The sequence below is a fragment of the Oreochromis niloticus genome, linkage group LG13, assembly GCF_001858045.2.
Source record: "Oreochromis niloticus isolate F11D_XX linkage group LG13, O_niloticus_UMD_NMBU, whole genome shotgun sequence".
Classification (NCBI taxonomy): Eukaryota; Metazoa; Chordata; class Actinopteri; order Cichliformes; family Cichlidae; genus Oreochromis; species Oreochromis niloticus.
Genome location: NC_031978.2, coordinates 32,158,492 through 32,172,206, shown reverse-complemented (window position 1 = coordinate 32,172,206; position 13,715 = coordinate 32,158,492). Strand labels below are relative to the sequence as shown.

General features: G+C 40.9%; 1 protein-coding gene and 1 long non-coding RNA gene across 2 annotated transcripts in view; both read right to left on the bottom strand.

Moving 5' to 3' along the window:
- Positions 1-12,123, bottom strand: part of atp6v1ba (ATPase, H+ transporting, lysosomal, V1 subunit B, member a) — a 41,938-nt gene extending 29,815 nt beyond the window's left edge. The window contains 1 exon segment of the mRNA XM_003454994.4: positions 11,905-12,123. Within this exon segment, the coding sequence (XP_003455042.1) occupies positions 11,905-12,013 (109 nt within the window). The 5' untranslated portion in view covers positions 12,014-12,123.
- On the bottom strand, positions 4,710-5,011 carry LOC112841952 (uncharacterized). The gene is made up of 2 exons (XR_003213454.1): positions 4,980-5,011; positions 4,710-4,837 (listed from the first exon to the last, which is right to left on the bottom strand). It is a non-coding gene; the product is annotated as an uncharacterized LOC112841952 (long non-coding RNA).
- Positions 12,124-13,715: the final 1,592 nt, after the last annotated feature.

The following is a 13,715-nucleotide window of genomic DNA, read 5'->3' as shown; positions in this document are numbered from 1 at the left end:
CAACACAATTCAATTTCCCAGCAGAAAGAGGGGGGAACTCAAGGGAGGAGAAGGGAGGAAAGGGGGAGTCTGGCCTAGGATGGAAATGGGGGAGCATCATCATTCTGACAATAAACGAGGGCTACAAAGCAGTGGCTGCTGTGATGTGCACTCTCACAATCACGTCTTAGCCTCTACTTCACGGGATTCCCACAGCCCCACTGGACATAGGAATGCTAGTTGATTAAAACCTACGACCAGCTCTCCCACACACACACACACACAAAATGACAAGACAACCCTCAGCTAATGGTATTTATACAAGTAGGCCCGACGCAGACTGCCAGCACATCTACCAAAAACATCTGTCACTCTGAATCAGCTGACCTGTTGTTTACAGACGTAGATTACACCTGATGGACCACATCAAAATAAACAGCTGAATGCTTTATTCTGAGGTTGCTGTTGTTAACAGTTGCTAATGTCATTCAGGTCCACAGCAGCTGCAGCATCTCGAGCTGCAGCAGTCTTCTTCCTGCTCTAGAGATCAGCTGTGACCTGGAGGGTTAGCCTAACGTGCTACAGGTGGTCCTGCTGGCTTCACCGAGACTGTAGAGCAGAGTGCAATCTACCTTTGCCAGCCATAGTCTAAGACGGTGGAGCTCAAGCCTGTCCGCTGATCATGGAACTGCATATCAAAGACCAAAAAACAACACTGCTGAACTTTCATTAAAATACACTTTATTAGCCGAATTGACGCAGTGTTTCCTGTCTTCGTGTTTCAGGCCAAACCTCATTCTGCCTCATTCATACAAGCATTTTCCACGCCTAACATTCACTCTGACGGAGGCATCAGAGAGCGACTCGGGCTTTAGCATGACGATTAGCATAACTGGCACATTATCCCTATGATTTAAAAAAACAAAAAAAAACAAACAAAAAGAGAAAACCCAAAGCAGTAGATCTTGCCAAAATTAGTACTTGACATTGTTTATGCCCTTTATAATACAACCAGCGTGCGGTTCATCAGCTGAGAGTTAGGAGTCACTGTAACTACAAGTCCTCACATTGGGAGGAAAGCCTTGCTTGGCTTTTGCATCATGAAATAGAATCAACGTCTGCTTCTATAGATCTGAATGTGATGTTTCATCCAACTGTGCCGTGATGCAGTTATGGCACTGGAAAAATATCCTGACATTATTTTTATCCTGCACAAACTACTTTGTGCTTTCAACATTAGAGAGAGGGAAAATGAAATTGTGCAACTAAAATGAACCAAACAGATGAAGGACAAGTTGAATGTTTTGTTAACCAATGATAGACTTTTGGAATAAATAAAAAAATACAAACATTTTAAAATCAGGGGGTGGGGGTGTCAGAAACAGCAGCAGGCACAGGCACATATTCACCAACCAATCAGCACACAATCTGTGTTTTGACATGTCGGCAGCACCTGGGTTTGACACCACTAGAAAATGAGCCAGGCTTTTAACATTGCAGGTGCACAGGTACTCCATATAAAGATGACTTCCTACCACACTGCACTGATTGGGAGGAAATGTAATCAGGCATGAACCAGGAGCAAATTTTCTAACAGAGTGGGGTCTCTTGTATGCAGGGTCTTTTTGCTAGTAGAGGAAAAACAGTGACTATACAGAGAGGCAGCTGGTTATTACACAGATAGCCTAGTGCTTTACTTACAATAGCTCGACGCCTGGGCTTTGACAGAGCAACAGCCTCTTGCTATTTGGAGCAGATGAAGAGCATTTTATTGTGCTAGCTTATCCATTCAATTCATCATTATAAGCAGGTACAAATAATGACAATTTACACAAACTTAAGAAATCCTTTTTTAAAAAAGCATTAATGAATTAAAAGATTTAAAATACATAAACACATCCTGCGGGGTAGTCCCATAGTAGACTCAAGATAGGGTCTGGGACAGAGGCTTTAGAGCGGTCCAACAAAGAAGCCCTCACAAGCTGTTCCCCAAATACATCCTGTAGACAAAGACGGGTTTCCCACAGAATTCAATGCTAATTATGTGCGGCACCCTCACGCTTTTATAACATCAAGCTAAGCCAAATATACTTTATTCTATGACAGCTGTCATATCCCAGGCTATATCTTTTAAGGGATCTTTACATGAAAAATATACACATTTACTATTTCTGTCAAAACAAATGACCTTGCTATGGAATAACAAGAAACAGAAGCAGCGTGTTTCAAAACTCTAAGTATTTTGAAAAGCAATCATGTGCAATAAAATGAGTGATGACCAAAAAGAAACAGAAACTGAACTGATCAATAAACAGAAAACGTCGAGTGCAAGTAGAGAACAAAGGAGGCCACACTCGTAAAGAAGGACCTGCAAACAGTAAAGATCTGCTGTGACCTGGGGCACAAAGATACTCGAGTCAGTGCACATTTAATCATCAGGGTGTTTAAAACTAAACAAAATCACACTAATCTTACAATCCTAGGTTTATGGGAAGTTCTGTAATGGAGAATTTCCTGCATTAGGAAACGCATTTCTTCTAACAAGAGCCACCAGTTCTTAAGGTGAGGAATTTCAGGAAGTGAGCCGTCAGTGGTCAGTGAAACAAGTGTGTGCTGATTGGTTTCTGTTCTTGCAACAGACTGAAATGGTGTCAGATCCTTAGCGTACATTTTAATGTTCTTTCATGAAAAGAATGGCAAACGCCCACGCAAGAGTCTTTTTTCCTACTGACAAGCTAGCTGCTTAAACCTAATTAGAATGTGGATTATAGAACTGTTGCAAAAAATAACATTGATTTTATAGAAATTACTTTCATAGTGACAGATGAGACATTTGTTTATCGTGACTACATTATTACCAATAATTAAATCTTCACAAAGAAATGTAGTGCCTTGCTCCATGTCTTTTCATAGCACTAAATGACAGAATGCACCACTAAAACAAAGACAAGCCATTTCATGGGCTAATAGCTTTTGTCGCATTTGACATGAGAGAGACAAAGGCCTCTTAAAAGAAAGGACTTGGTCTGATGAGAAATCCTTTTTATTTGTTTATTTTCCTGCTCCATCTCTGAGTGGATTTTCAATAGCTGCTTCTCTTAGAGCTCTGTCACGTCGGTATCGCAGTGGAAAACCAGCTCAACACTGTGATCTTATAGACTACTTGATGGCTTGAAATGCTAACCTAAACTGCTTGGACGTTGTTCAAAGTATAGTGATGTTGGACTTTAAACTAAGAGCAAGGGTGATTCTGAGTATGTTCAAGATTTGGTGAGTACAGTACGTTTTGGAGTTACTGCTCAGTAACTGTTTGGAATAGCAGGAAATAAAAAAAGCCAAAATATATGATTTTTTTCCTATTTTCAATAATATTGTCAACTTAGGTATCATTCTTGATGTTCCCACGGTTACTGACAGAGATTCAGTAACGATCGTGGCTCAAGAGGCGATCGTGGCTCAAGAGTTGGGAGTTCGCCTTGTAATCGGAAGGTTGCCGGTTCGAGCCCCGGCTCGGACAGTCTCGGTCATTGTGTCCTTGGGCAAGACACTTCACCCGTTGCCTACTGGTGGTGGTCAGAGGGCCCGGTGGCGCCAGTGTCCGGCAGCCTCGCCTCTGTCAGTGCGCCCCAGGGTGGCTGTGGCTACAATGCAGCTTGCCATCACCAGTGTGTGAATGTGTGTGTGAATGGGTGGATGACTAGTTGTGTAAAGCGCTTTGGGGTCCTTAGGGACTAGTAAAGCGCTATACAAATACAGGCCATTTACCATTAATACTAACAAAGCTCAACTGTGGCCAAGTACGAACCTTGAACTGGGTCACTGGAAGAAACGCCAGCTCAATGAATGAATCAGTCTCCAGTAGAGGGGCTGGACTCTGTTCCGGTTTGGAACTGAACTCTATTCTTGAGTCTATTCTTGAACCCCTGTGCTTTGGGGGAAGGGACACCTGGCAGAGGCCCCGGTGCAAGAGATATTTAATTAGGATCGTCAACAGAACCTCTACAGCATTTTGAGGAAGGCTGGGGACATTGACTTCAAAGTGAGGCGGCTGAACAGACGTGTGTCTGCAAGATGGTTGGTGCCAGTTGTAGTGGTATGGTGGACACCAGACACCTCAGGGAGGCTCTATGGGAGCCCTATTAGGCTTGGTTAGTCTGTGGCAGCCCCAGTACCAGCGTTCCAAGAGGAGTGAAGTTCTTGAGGTGAAGCAAAACCTCAAAAGATGACTTTTCAGTCCCTGTAGATCAGGGGTGTCCAAACTTTTTTCGCTGAGGGCCACATACATAAAAATATAGGAGGGGCTGGGCCACTTACTAGAAATTAGGTATATAACCTTAACTGTAGTGTATTAAAAATCACTTAAAAGTGGTCAAATGTGTTATATTGTTGAATTAAAGACAAAACTGCCTTCATCACAGCTTTTCATAAATGGATCTTTATTAATTTATTCAGAAAAAGCTTTGGTAGCTCATTCTCAGAACAGCAGCAGATTTCTTCTTGGACAGAAGATTTACAGCACAGAGAAAAAACAATAAAGGGGAAAATGGGACGGGGACATTTCAAGCTTGTTATTTAAGTTCTTAGGCTTAGCAACACACCTATTAACGTTCGTTTGAAACGGTTATCAACATTAACAGACTGCACTGGACTTAATAACAGGAGTCCATATAATTTTAGTAAATTATTCTGGAGTATCAGCTGCGCTGGGTATGTAAATCGGGCCATCCAGCTGCGGTGCTGGTCCGACGCCACTCGTGGCAAAAATCCGGACAAATGTCACTTGATCAAGGAGCAGATCTGCATCAGATGAGATCAGCTGACTTTGCGTGTGCGTGCGCTGTGCACAGCGGTGTGTACTCTGTGTGTTAACAAGAAAAACGCATATAAGAAAGTGGTGCGCAAAAGCAGGGTAGTGACAGAATTGATGCGCATTATTGATATTTGAAGCATGTGTACCTGCACATTAACACACGGGTACTGTGGAATATATTTTTACTCACCTAAAGCGCTCGTGCTCTCGTCCACTCCCCGCAAAACAATTAGCAGCTGTGCGGCGTCTGTGGCATCGGTGCTCTCATCGCATGCGATGGAGTAAAAATCAAAAGCACAGCTTTATCAGACAGTTGCAGTTTAATGTTGGCTGGCGAGTCTTCAGTGCGTGGCACAACTGTATTTCTGGACATGCTGACGTTGTTGAAGTCCTGCACTTTTTCCGGGCACATTATTTCGGTGACTTTAACGAGGCAGCGTTTTATGAGGTCTCCATCTGAAAAAGGCTTGCCATGTCTTGCCATGAGTTGGGCGACCTCATAGCTGCTATTGGAGCCTTTTCCTGGACAATTTGAGCACGAAAAAAAATATACTGTTGCTGACCCTGCAGGAGAGCTACCCTTTGCTTTACTTTCTGCTCTCGCTCAGCACCAGTGTAGGATGCATAGGCCTGATGTTTGGTTTCATAATGACGTCGTACATTATACTCTTTCATAACTGCCACAGTTTCAGTGCAGATAAAACAGACACACGTCCCCTTGAATTCTTTGAAGAAATATTCACTCTCCCAAATTTTCTGCATTCACTCAACCTTTGGCTTCTTTGGTTCTGCCATGTTTAGTAACTTGGGGGTAAATTTCTTCTGTGATTGTCCTTTTTGGTGGAGCAACTGCCTTGATCAGCAGCAGCTCCCCCTGGTGTTAAAACTAAGAAGTGCAATACACTCAAGCAAAAGTTGAAGTGCGGGCCATACTCTATTCTATTTATAAGATTACTTGCGGGCCAATTAAAACTGGACCGCGGGCCGCAGTTGGCCCGCGGGCCGGACTTTGGACACGCCTGCTGTAGATGAAATTCTGGCAAAAACCATCAGGCAACTCCAAGCAGGAAAGCGGTGTTCGACTCACGTGGTGTATAGTGTGGGTGAGGTGCTACTGACTTCAACAAAGGATGTAGTCAGGTGATGTGAGGAATACTTTCAGGATGTCTTCAATCCCACCAACATGCCTTCCTATACCAGAGTATAGAAACATAGGAGATGACTCGCCCATCACTGTGAACGACATCATTAGGATGGTTAAAGAACGTTTTGCTTGAAGGACCCCTGGGGTCCTTCAAGCAAATGAGATTCACTCCGAGTTCCTTAAGGCCCTAGATGTTGTAGGGCTGTTCTGATTCACATGGCTTTGCAACAACAAATGAGAATGACCACTTGGGTAGTGGTTGCCATCTTTAATGGAGACTGGCTCAACTGGTCACTTCAAAAACCCCGTCCTTCAGCAGTTGGCAGCAGCTGGCAACTGGCAGAAGTAGCAGACCTGCCCTGGGCCTCAAAGGGGTGAAGTGCCCATATATTCTTATACTGTTCATCGGAGAAGTTTCTGCTTTTAGTTTTAGTACGACTGGTGTAACAATAACCTCACCTTTATCTGTGAATTGGCCATTGAGGATTGAGACAGGGACACCCTTTTTTAACCTTTATGCTGCGCTCCTGTACCCCTAAGGATGTATTAAGGACAAAAAGTGTGCATGGGGGTCTGTCCAGTCTATTTTTGGTTTTGGTTTTTTTTGCAGACTTTGAGAATGCATTCAACTGTGTCTCCTGTGGGAGGTGCTTCGATAGTATGAGGTATCCAGTTAGTGCAAAATATTTGGTCACTGTACAGCCATAGTAAGAGCTTGGTCTGCATTTCTGGTAAGTCAGACTCATTATCAGTGGGTGTTGTACCTCTGAAGGCTGTAGCAAAGCTACATGGCAAAAGGCTTTCACCTCGGTGGCCTTAGGATGCCATCTCTGCCTTATGTGGATGTGGCTCTGTTGGGTTCATAAAGTGGTGGCCTCCAGCTCACACTGGAGTGGTTTGCTCCCATCATATTTACAAACACAAGCATCCACACTGCCCACCCACCCAGTGAGATAATGACAATACCCCATTAGGCTTTTATGGCAGAGTGACAAAAATGATTTTTCTTTAGCTCCCTCCTACAGACTTGGTCAAAACTGGCTTGAGACACAGATCCAATTTACCAATACCCATGGTAAAATATATTCTAGTATAAAAGCATAACCCACACATACACAGAGAGAGAGAGAGCTGTGCAGGAAGTGTGATTTTATCGTGGTGGAAGCAAAACAGCAAAAGTCAGAGGGAATTCATCCAAACGTGAAGCATAGTTTGGATCTTCTCCTGCTGGTTCAGTGAATTTTGGTCAGAGAGAGACGAAACCTGCAGCATCGGAATCTGTGAGATGTCAAAGGTTGCAGTACACTGATTACGTCTTACCAGGTAGCCATGTGCTCACAGTTGGACTACTCATGGACATGTTTTAGACGAACGCTTTACACAGTGACAGTTAATGTTCCTTACATAGTGACAAAAAATAATTTAATGACAAGCCAACTGCATCGTTGAGTATACTGATGGCTTTATTTAACTGTCGTAAGTCCTGAAATTGAATGATGTCTGTAGCCCATGTTTTAGCTTATCCGATTGGCTGAAGTCAGCCCATGGTAAAAAGGGACATATGTTTAATCCCATCATCTGCCAAGTATTTTCTTGAAAGCACCTCCAATTTTCAGCAGTTTTCAAAGACTTCTCAGATAGTTCTGTGTAGCAAAGTGAAGAACGATGACATAAAAGACCTTCACTGTTATTTTAGAGACATCTCGACACCATTTTGAAGCTCGTCAACGGACCAAGTTACAGTTGGCCCATCCATGCCGCCAATTATGCTTTCTTTGCTTCTTTGTTCTCTTGAGTCCAAGGTCCACTATCATGTTGTTCAAATTCCAGGATTTTAAATGAACTGCAGAGGACACCAGAAACTAAAGGTTTATTTTATGGGCCTATATTACTGGAACTCATATACATTAAATGATGTATAAATTCAATGGTTTTGTACTAAAGTCAATCTCACACACTACCTTTAGACTGGGACAAAGGCCTTGCCTTTCCCAAATATAAGCAGTATGTTGAAGACAAATGGAAACAAAACACATATCTCCTCCAGCCCCCAGCAGGGCTACACAGACACACACTACACACTGTGAATGCAGCACCTGCACTATTTGAGAAACACACTTTTCCAAACAGTTACTTGAGATTATCATTTAGCTCTAAATTGCTGCCTCATCATAAGTGTGGACTGCTGCTGTTTGGTAATGTGTTTGATGAGACAAAAAAGACGGCAAAATTAGAGTATTTCAGAAGCAGGATTGTTCAATGTTTTTAGAAGATGGGTTTTATCACATGTTGCATCCTTTCTGCTTAGCTCTCAGATGGCCTGAGCGCCATTAAGTCATTTCCTTCCAGTTTGCTGAGAGGCTTTTAGTCCATGTTTGCTTCTCTGACACTTGCATAAAGAGCAGGAAAGAAAAAAAACCATCACTGGCCTCATGGCTCAGGGCTTCTGCAGCAGCCCAGCCAAGACCCAACATCACACAGCTAAGTGGAAGAAGCACAAACCTTTTTAAAACACCATGCTCTGCTCCTAATTAGGGCTGCAACTATTCATCGAGTCATTCCAATAATATGATTATAAATAAACTCGATGCGGGACGCCTTCATCAAAGCTCCTGATCAACAAACTGACTTGAAGAAAGGAAACTTTATAGCTGCTCCATCCACCACTGTGTGTTAAAACCCGCAGTAACCAACAACACGTTGTATTCAAACATGCAAATGAACTGTTAACCTAATGTGACACCACCTTTAAATTCTACAGCGTGCTAAAGGCTGATGGCATCCGTCCAATTTTACATGGAAGCCATACCTGCAGGAAACAGGGCTGAGTCTAAAGGGGGGCATGGTTGTACCAGACCATCAACATTTCAAGGCTTTCGTAACATTCTTAAAAGTCAAATAATATAAAATACTGTATTTAATTACATTACATTCATATTTGTAAATATAAAAATAAAAGCTTTTAGAAGCCATTAAAAATGTCCACTGGCCAGGTACACTTTTTTCTTTTTTTTAGGCTGGTCACTGATTTATCATGAATATTAATTAATGTCTGCACCATCATAACATCTGTTATGATATATATATATATATACATACACATACATATACATATACATATACATATATATATATATATACACTGTGCATTTAGGAAACTATTCTTTAAATAAAATTACATTTCAATATGGGAAGTACATGCAATTAAAGTTTCTAGTTGTTTTTTTATAGATGTTGTATGAAGTTAAACTTAAAAACATTGCAATTCCTAAAATGGAAACCAATGAGCAGTAATAAATAATAAATATTGTCTTTCATTCTGAAAGACTGAATATTAATAAGAGACAAGTATTTCCTATCTGATTACTCAATTAATCGACGGAATTCTCGATCGATTCCTTCATTACTAAAATAATCGATAGTTGCTGCCCTAACTCTAATAATGCTCGGCCAACAACAAGAATAGAACAAGGAACATTTTAAGCTTTTCTTCACAGAATTTAACCGTTGTCAACCAGGCCTGGACTTACAGCAAAGAACCCCGAGTAGTTTATTCCAAACCCCGATACAGATCAGCAGAAGACAATAGGTATATGATCAATAACTGACATTTTGCAGTTGTGACAACATTTTATAATAAGAGTTAGTGTGGGTTAGGTCGTCCTTATGAGGCATTTGTTCAGGAATCTTAGTTTTATGCACCCATTTGCAGCTTTTGTGTGTCACATTATAGAGGAAATGTCTACATTAACGTAAAGGAAATCCAGCATAATGAGGTAAAGCCCAGGTATCGTTTCAAATGACTTATTGTACTGTAGATGAACTTTTCTCAGTTAATATTATTAAAATATGAGCACATGTGCGTTAAATGCACTTTTGTTTGGGAAAACAGACTTTTTAAATATTAACATATCAAGTATTGATGTAAACGATTAATTAATTAATTTAAAGCATTTACCAACCCCCATACTTTAATGTGTTCATAGAGATTTCTGCTATCATTTAAATGTTCTTATACGTTCTTAGCGTTTTGTGACAGTTACCTTCACCCTCCACTCCTGTTTAATTCAACTATGTTAATGAAGATGACAAAAAGCAACATTTCAGAACACTTGAAGTTCACAACTTGGTTTAGAAATCAATTATTGTAATATTGGATTTGTCCTCTTTAGCTTCTGATGAAGTAACGACATCAACCTGCATGTGCTACTGTCCCTGTGTTTCCTCTACAGCCCAGCCAGCCACAGCCAGCCGGGTGGATGGTGACTGAGGGGGAAATTCCACAAAGAGAAGAACACGATCCCACTTTTAATAACTTTGAGCTGTCACTTTAAATAGGCCTCCACCAAAATCCTGACTTTAGCAAAAATGAATTACCAACAAATGGACTGACAGTTCAATTGTTTCCATTTTCTTTCTGTGAGATTAATAACTTAAAACAACTAAATATGCAACAGATGTGCTGCTGATAAAAATTTCACCTTTAGTTACAACCATACAAGAGCAAATAACTATACACATTAAAGATGGGAATCACCAGACACTCAATAATAAAATTTTTTAATCATATTTCACTCACAATATGACATTATTGTCACATTTGTGATATGCCACGTGCTGTAATAATTGGTATTGATCACCTTTTTCCACTGAAAATGATCTCTTCAAAGGTAAACTTTGCTGATATCTGTTTTAGCCAATAAGGTCAAGTTATCTTACTTCAATTAGTGTTTTGCTGACAATAAGATTGTCAAACATCGAGAGACTGTGACTAAAACCTGCCACAGACAGAGTCTGCTATCACTCATCAATTATATGGGGTGAAGCTGGCAATTACATGCAGTCTGTTTCTAATAATACAGTAATCGTCTGTCATAAACCTGTGAAAATTACAAATGTGTTGCTGTTTGCATAGACAGAAATTTACATTTAACAGAAATTTACATTTAACTATTAACTATTTATCAGGCACATTTAACTATTACATTTGCACAACCAGCTGAGCCTCAGACTAATGGGAACAATGTGTGGATGGAAAAATGATTTTGAAATTATTTGCAAACCTTTGACAATGTCAACAGTGACTGCAGTCAGTCCAAGCCAGACTGAATCTCTTTGCAGTTGCCTTCCTGTCTGTAACATTCTCACAGTATTTTAATTTAATAAAAACATATCAATATTAGGTCCCCTGTATAGATACTGTATTACCACACCTACCCCTAACAGACAGGTGACAAATAAGAGTCAATGTTTTAGAAAATCTCTGTAAATCTTTTCATTTTCTACAGTTTTATGTCATAAAAATTACAAAGCAATGTCGAAATTCTTGTCATGAGAGCATGAACGTCAGCTTCCCTAACCACGGGCTGCCTCACTCATGTGACCCGATCACATGACAGATCATCCATCTGGCCCATACGACCAATAAGCTGTGTAATATACTGGCTGTAAAACACTGCAAAGACGCAAATATGACATTTTAAATTGGTGACCAGTTGAGTGTACCACATATCTCCGCACACGCTCATTTCATCTAATGAATACAGTTCCGAGACATTAGTGAAAGGCAGCATGCTAGCGTGGCACACTGCTGTTTGACAGAAATGACATATTCTCAAACGCAGCATGTACAGCAGCAGTTAGGCCCATTTACCGAATTACTCGCACTTAATTATTAATATTTATAAAACAAAAGCTGGTTTGTTTAACAGCCTGTGTACAGCACCATAGGTGGATAGTTAGCTAACGCTAATGCCCTCTAATGCTGCGTCCCCGTTCAATGGGATATCCAAGATTAAGCACAATCTTACACGTTTATATTTTCACGCTACACATTCACCTATTGCACGAGTCCGTCAACATACTGTCCCTTGTGCCATTTTAAAGGCTACATTTATTCACTGGGTCACAGTTATCCCGTTTCCTACCGCAACTACACCTTTAGAGCTGCTAGTTTGCATTAGCAACGTACTTAGCCTGGGCTGAGAGATGTAGTTCCTGGTCACAGCCTGGGTATGTGTCCTCGAAGCCGCTGCCAGGCCGTTCACATCCATCGCCCTGTTTGCCACCAGTGTTGCCATTGTCGGATAAGGTACGGAAACCTAAGAAATCTGACGCTGGTTGACGTGCTTTGCTAAGAGCTACTGAATGACAGCAGAGCGCGAGTCATGTGACACACAGGAAACGGATGTTTGGTAAAGGCCATGGAGTCAGCGGGTGCGCGCAAAGCTGAAACAGTGAGAAGTAGCTGCTTCTCACAGAAACGTAATGAATGTACAGTAAGTAGCAAACGATTAGGAAAGAAAAGCTAACAGCAAGGCTGTTTAACTTGAACTGAAAGCATTTTCTTTGTAGGTGTAGGATTCCACAGTGGGATATTTGGATTCGTTAAGTATTTAAGATTAAATTTAGATCATGTCATTACAGATCGTGAAGGTAACATATATTTTACAACCTACTAGGAAACAAATCCAATACCTAAAATAATTATTGCAGAAGAAAAACATTATGAAAAAGTTAAAAATAAACTAGGATAAAATGTGATATTAGTTATTATTTATAAAAACAGCGCTCACTGTGAAGGAATGAAGAAATCACTGCCTACATTGTAAAACTGACCTGACGGCTGGCTACAACTGAATATGAAAAAGATTTTAATAAATGATTGTAAAAGGGAAAAAGTTCAAGTTTATCATATTATCCATATCTGCCAGCAGCCTCTCTTATCCCACTACTCTTCCTCAGTCTGCATTTCTTAACCTCTTTAGTTTTACTATTCATGCTATTATATTTTTCAGATTAGTTCTCCAAACTCTGGACTCTACTAGGTTTATTTGTGGTTCCCCAACTACTCTGCACAGCCAGAAACCTGCCTGGTTCTTCATGTGTTTCTGTAATGACTCAATATTCCATCGGAAACCACTGACATGAAGACGAGGAACCTCCTGACTATGAATGAAGGGTTTCACCCCAAGTCCCGCACCCTGAGGCTGCTGGACTTGGGTACGCTAAGCGGAAGGAAAGAGGCCGGGGACTGATAAGTGTCAGTACCACAGTCCAGGATGAGACAAAGAACATCCACAAATACATCAGATCAGAGACAGTGATGGGAATAATGGTGTTATAAGTAATGGCGTTACTTTTTTCAGTACGGGCAACATTCAGACAATCACTTTTTGGCACAACACCTGGAGCTCAGGGGGCAAAACAATCGCCTGAGTGCTGCTCTTTGACTGAGGAAGAATAAAGTAGTCGTGGTAAGCCAATCACATGACCACTTTAAGATGACAAAGCAACAAGGTGATATATACCAGTTTTTAAATTGTGTTGATGGGCCACGTAAAACCAGAGTGATGATAAACAAGATATACACGGCGTTTTTTCCTCAATAGTTTCGTCACGTTTAACGTCTAAGGACAGCGCTACCAAGCACTCTCTGCTTATGAGCAAAAAATAAAAAAACAAAACAAAAAACTGCCCGTTTGTGTTGGTGGAAAATTGTACCATGTCGACCAATCAGAAAATGATATGGCAACATGACATTTGGTTGTTTAGGAAGAGGGGGAAGTTTTAGGAGTGACGGCGAGAGAGAGAGAGAGAGACTGAGTTTTCAGATGTGAGAGATTTGTGATGTTTAGCGTGTTTGGAGTGTGTAGTTAGTGTGTAATGTTGTGGATAGTTTTGTGTTGTGTGTCAGAACAATGAGGTGACTGCTAATTTGTGTGGCATCTTATTGAATGCAGAACACCTGATTGTTCTGTAAATAGTTTGAAATTGTTATTT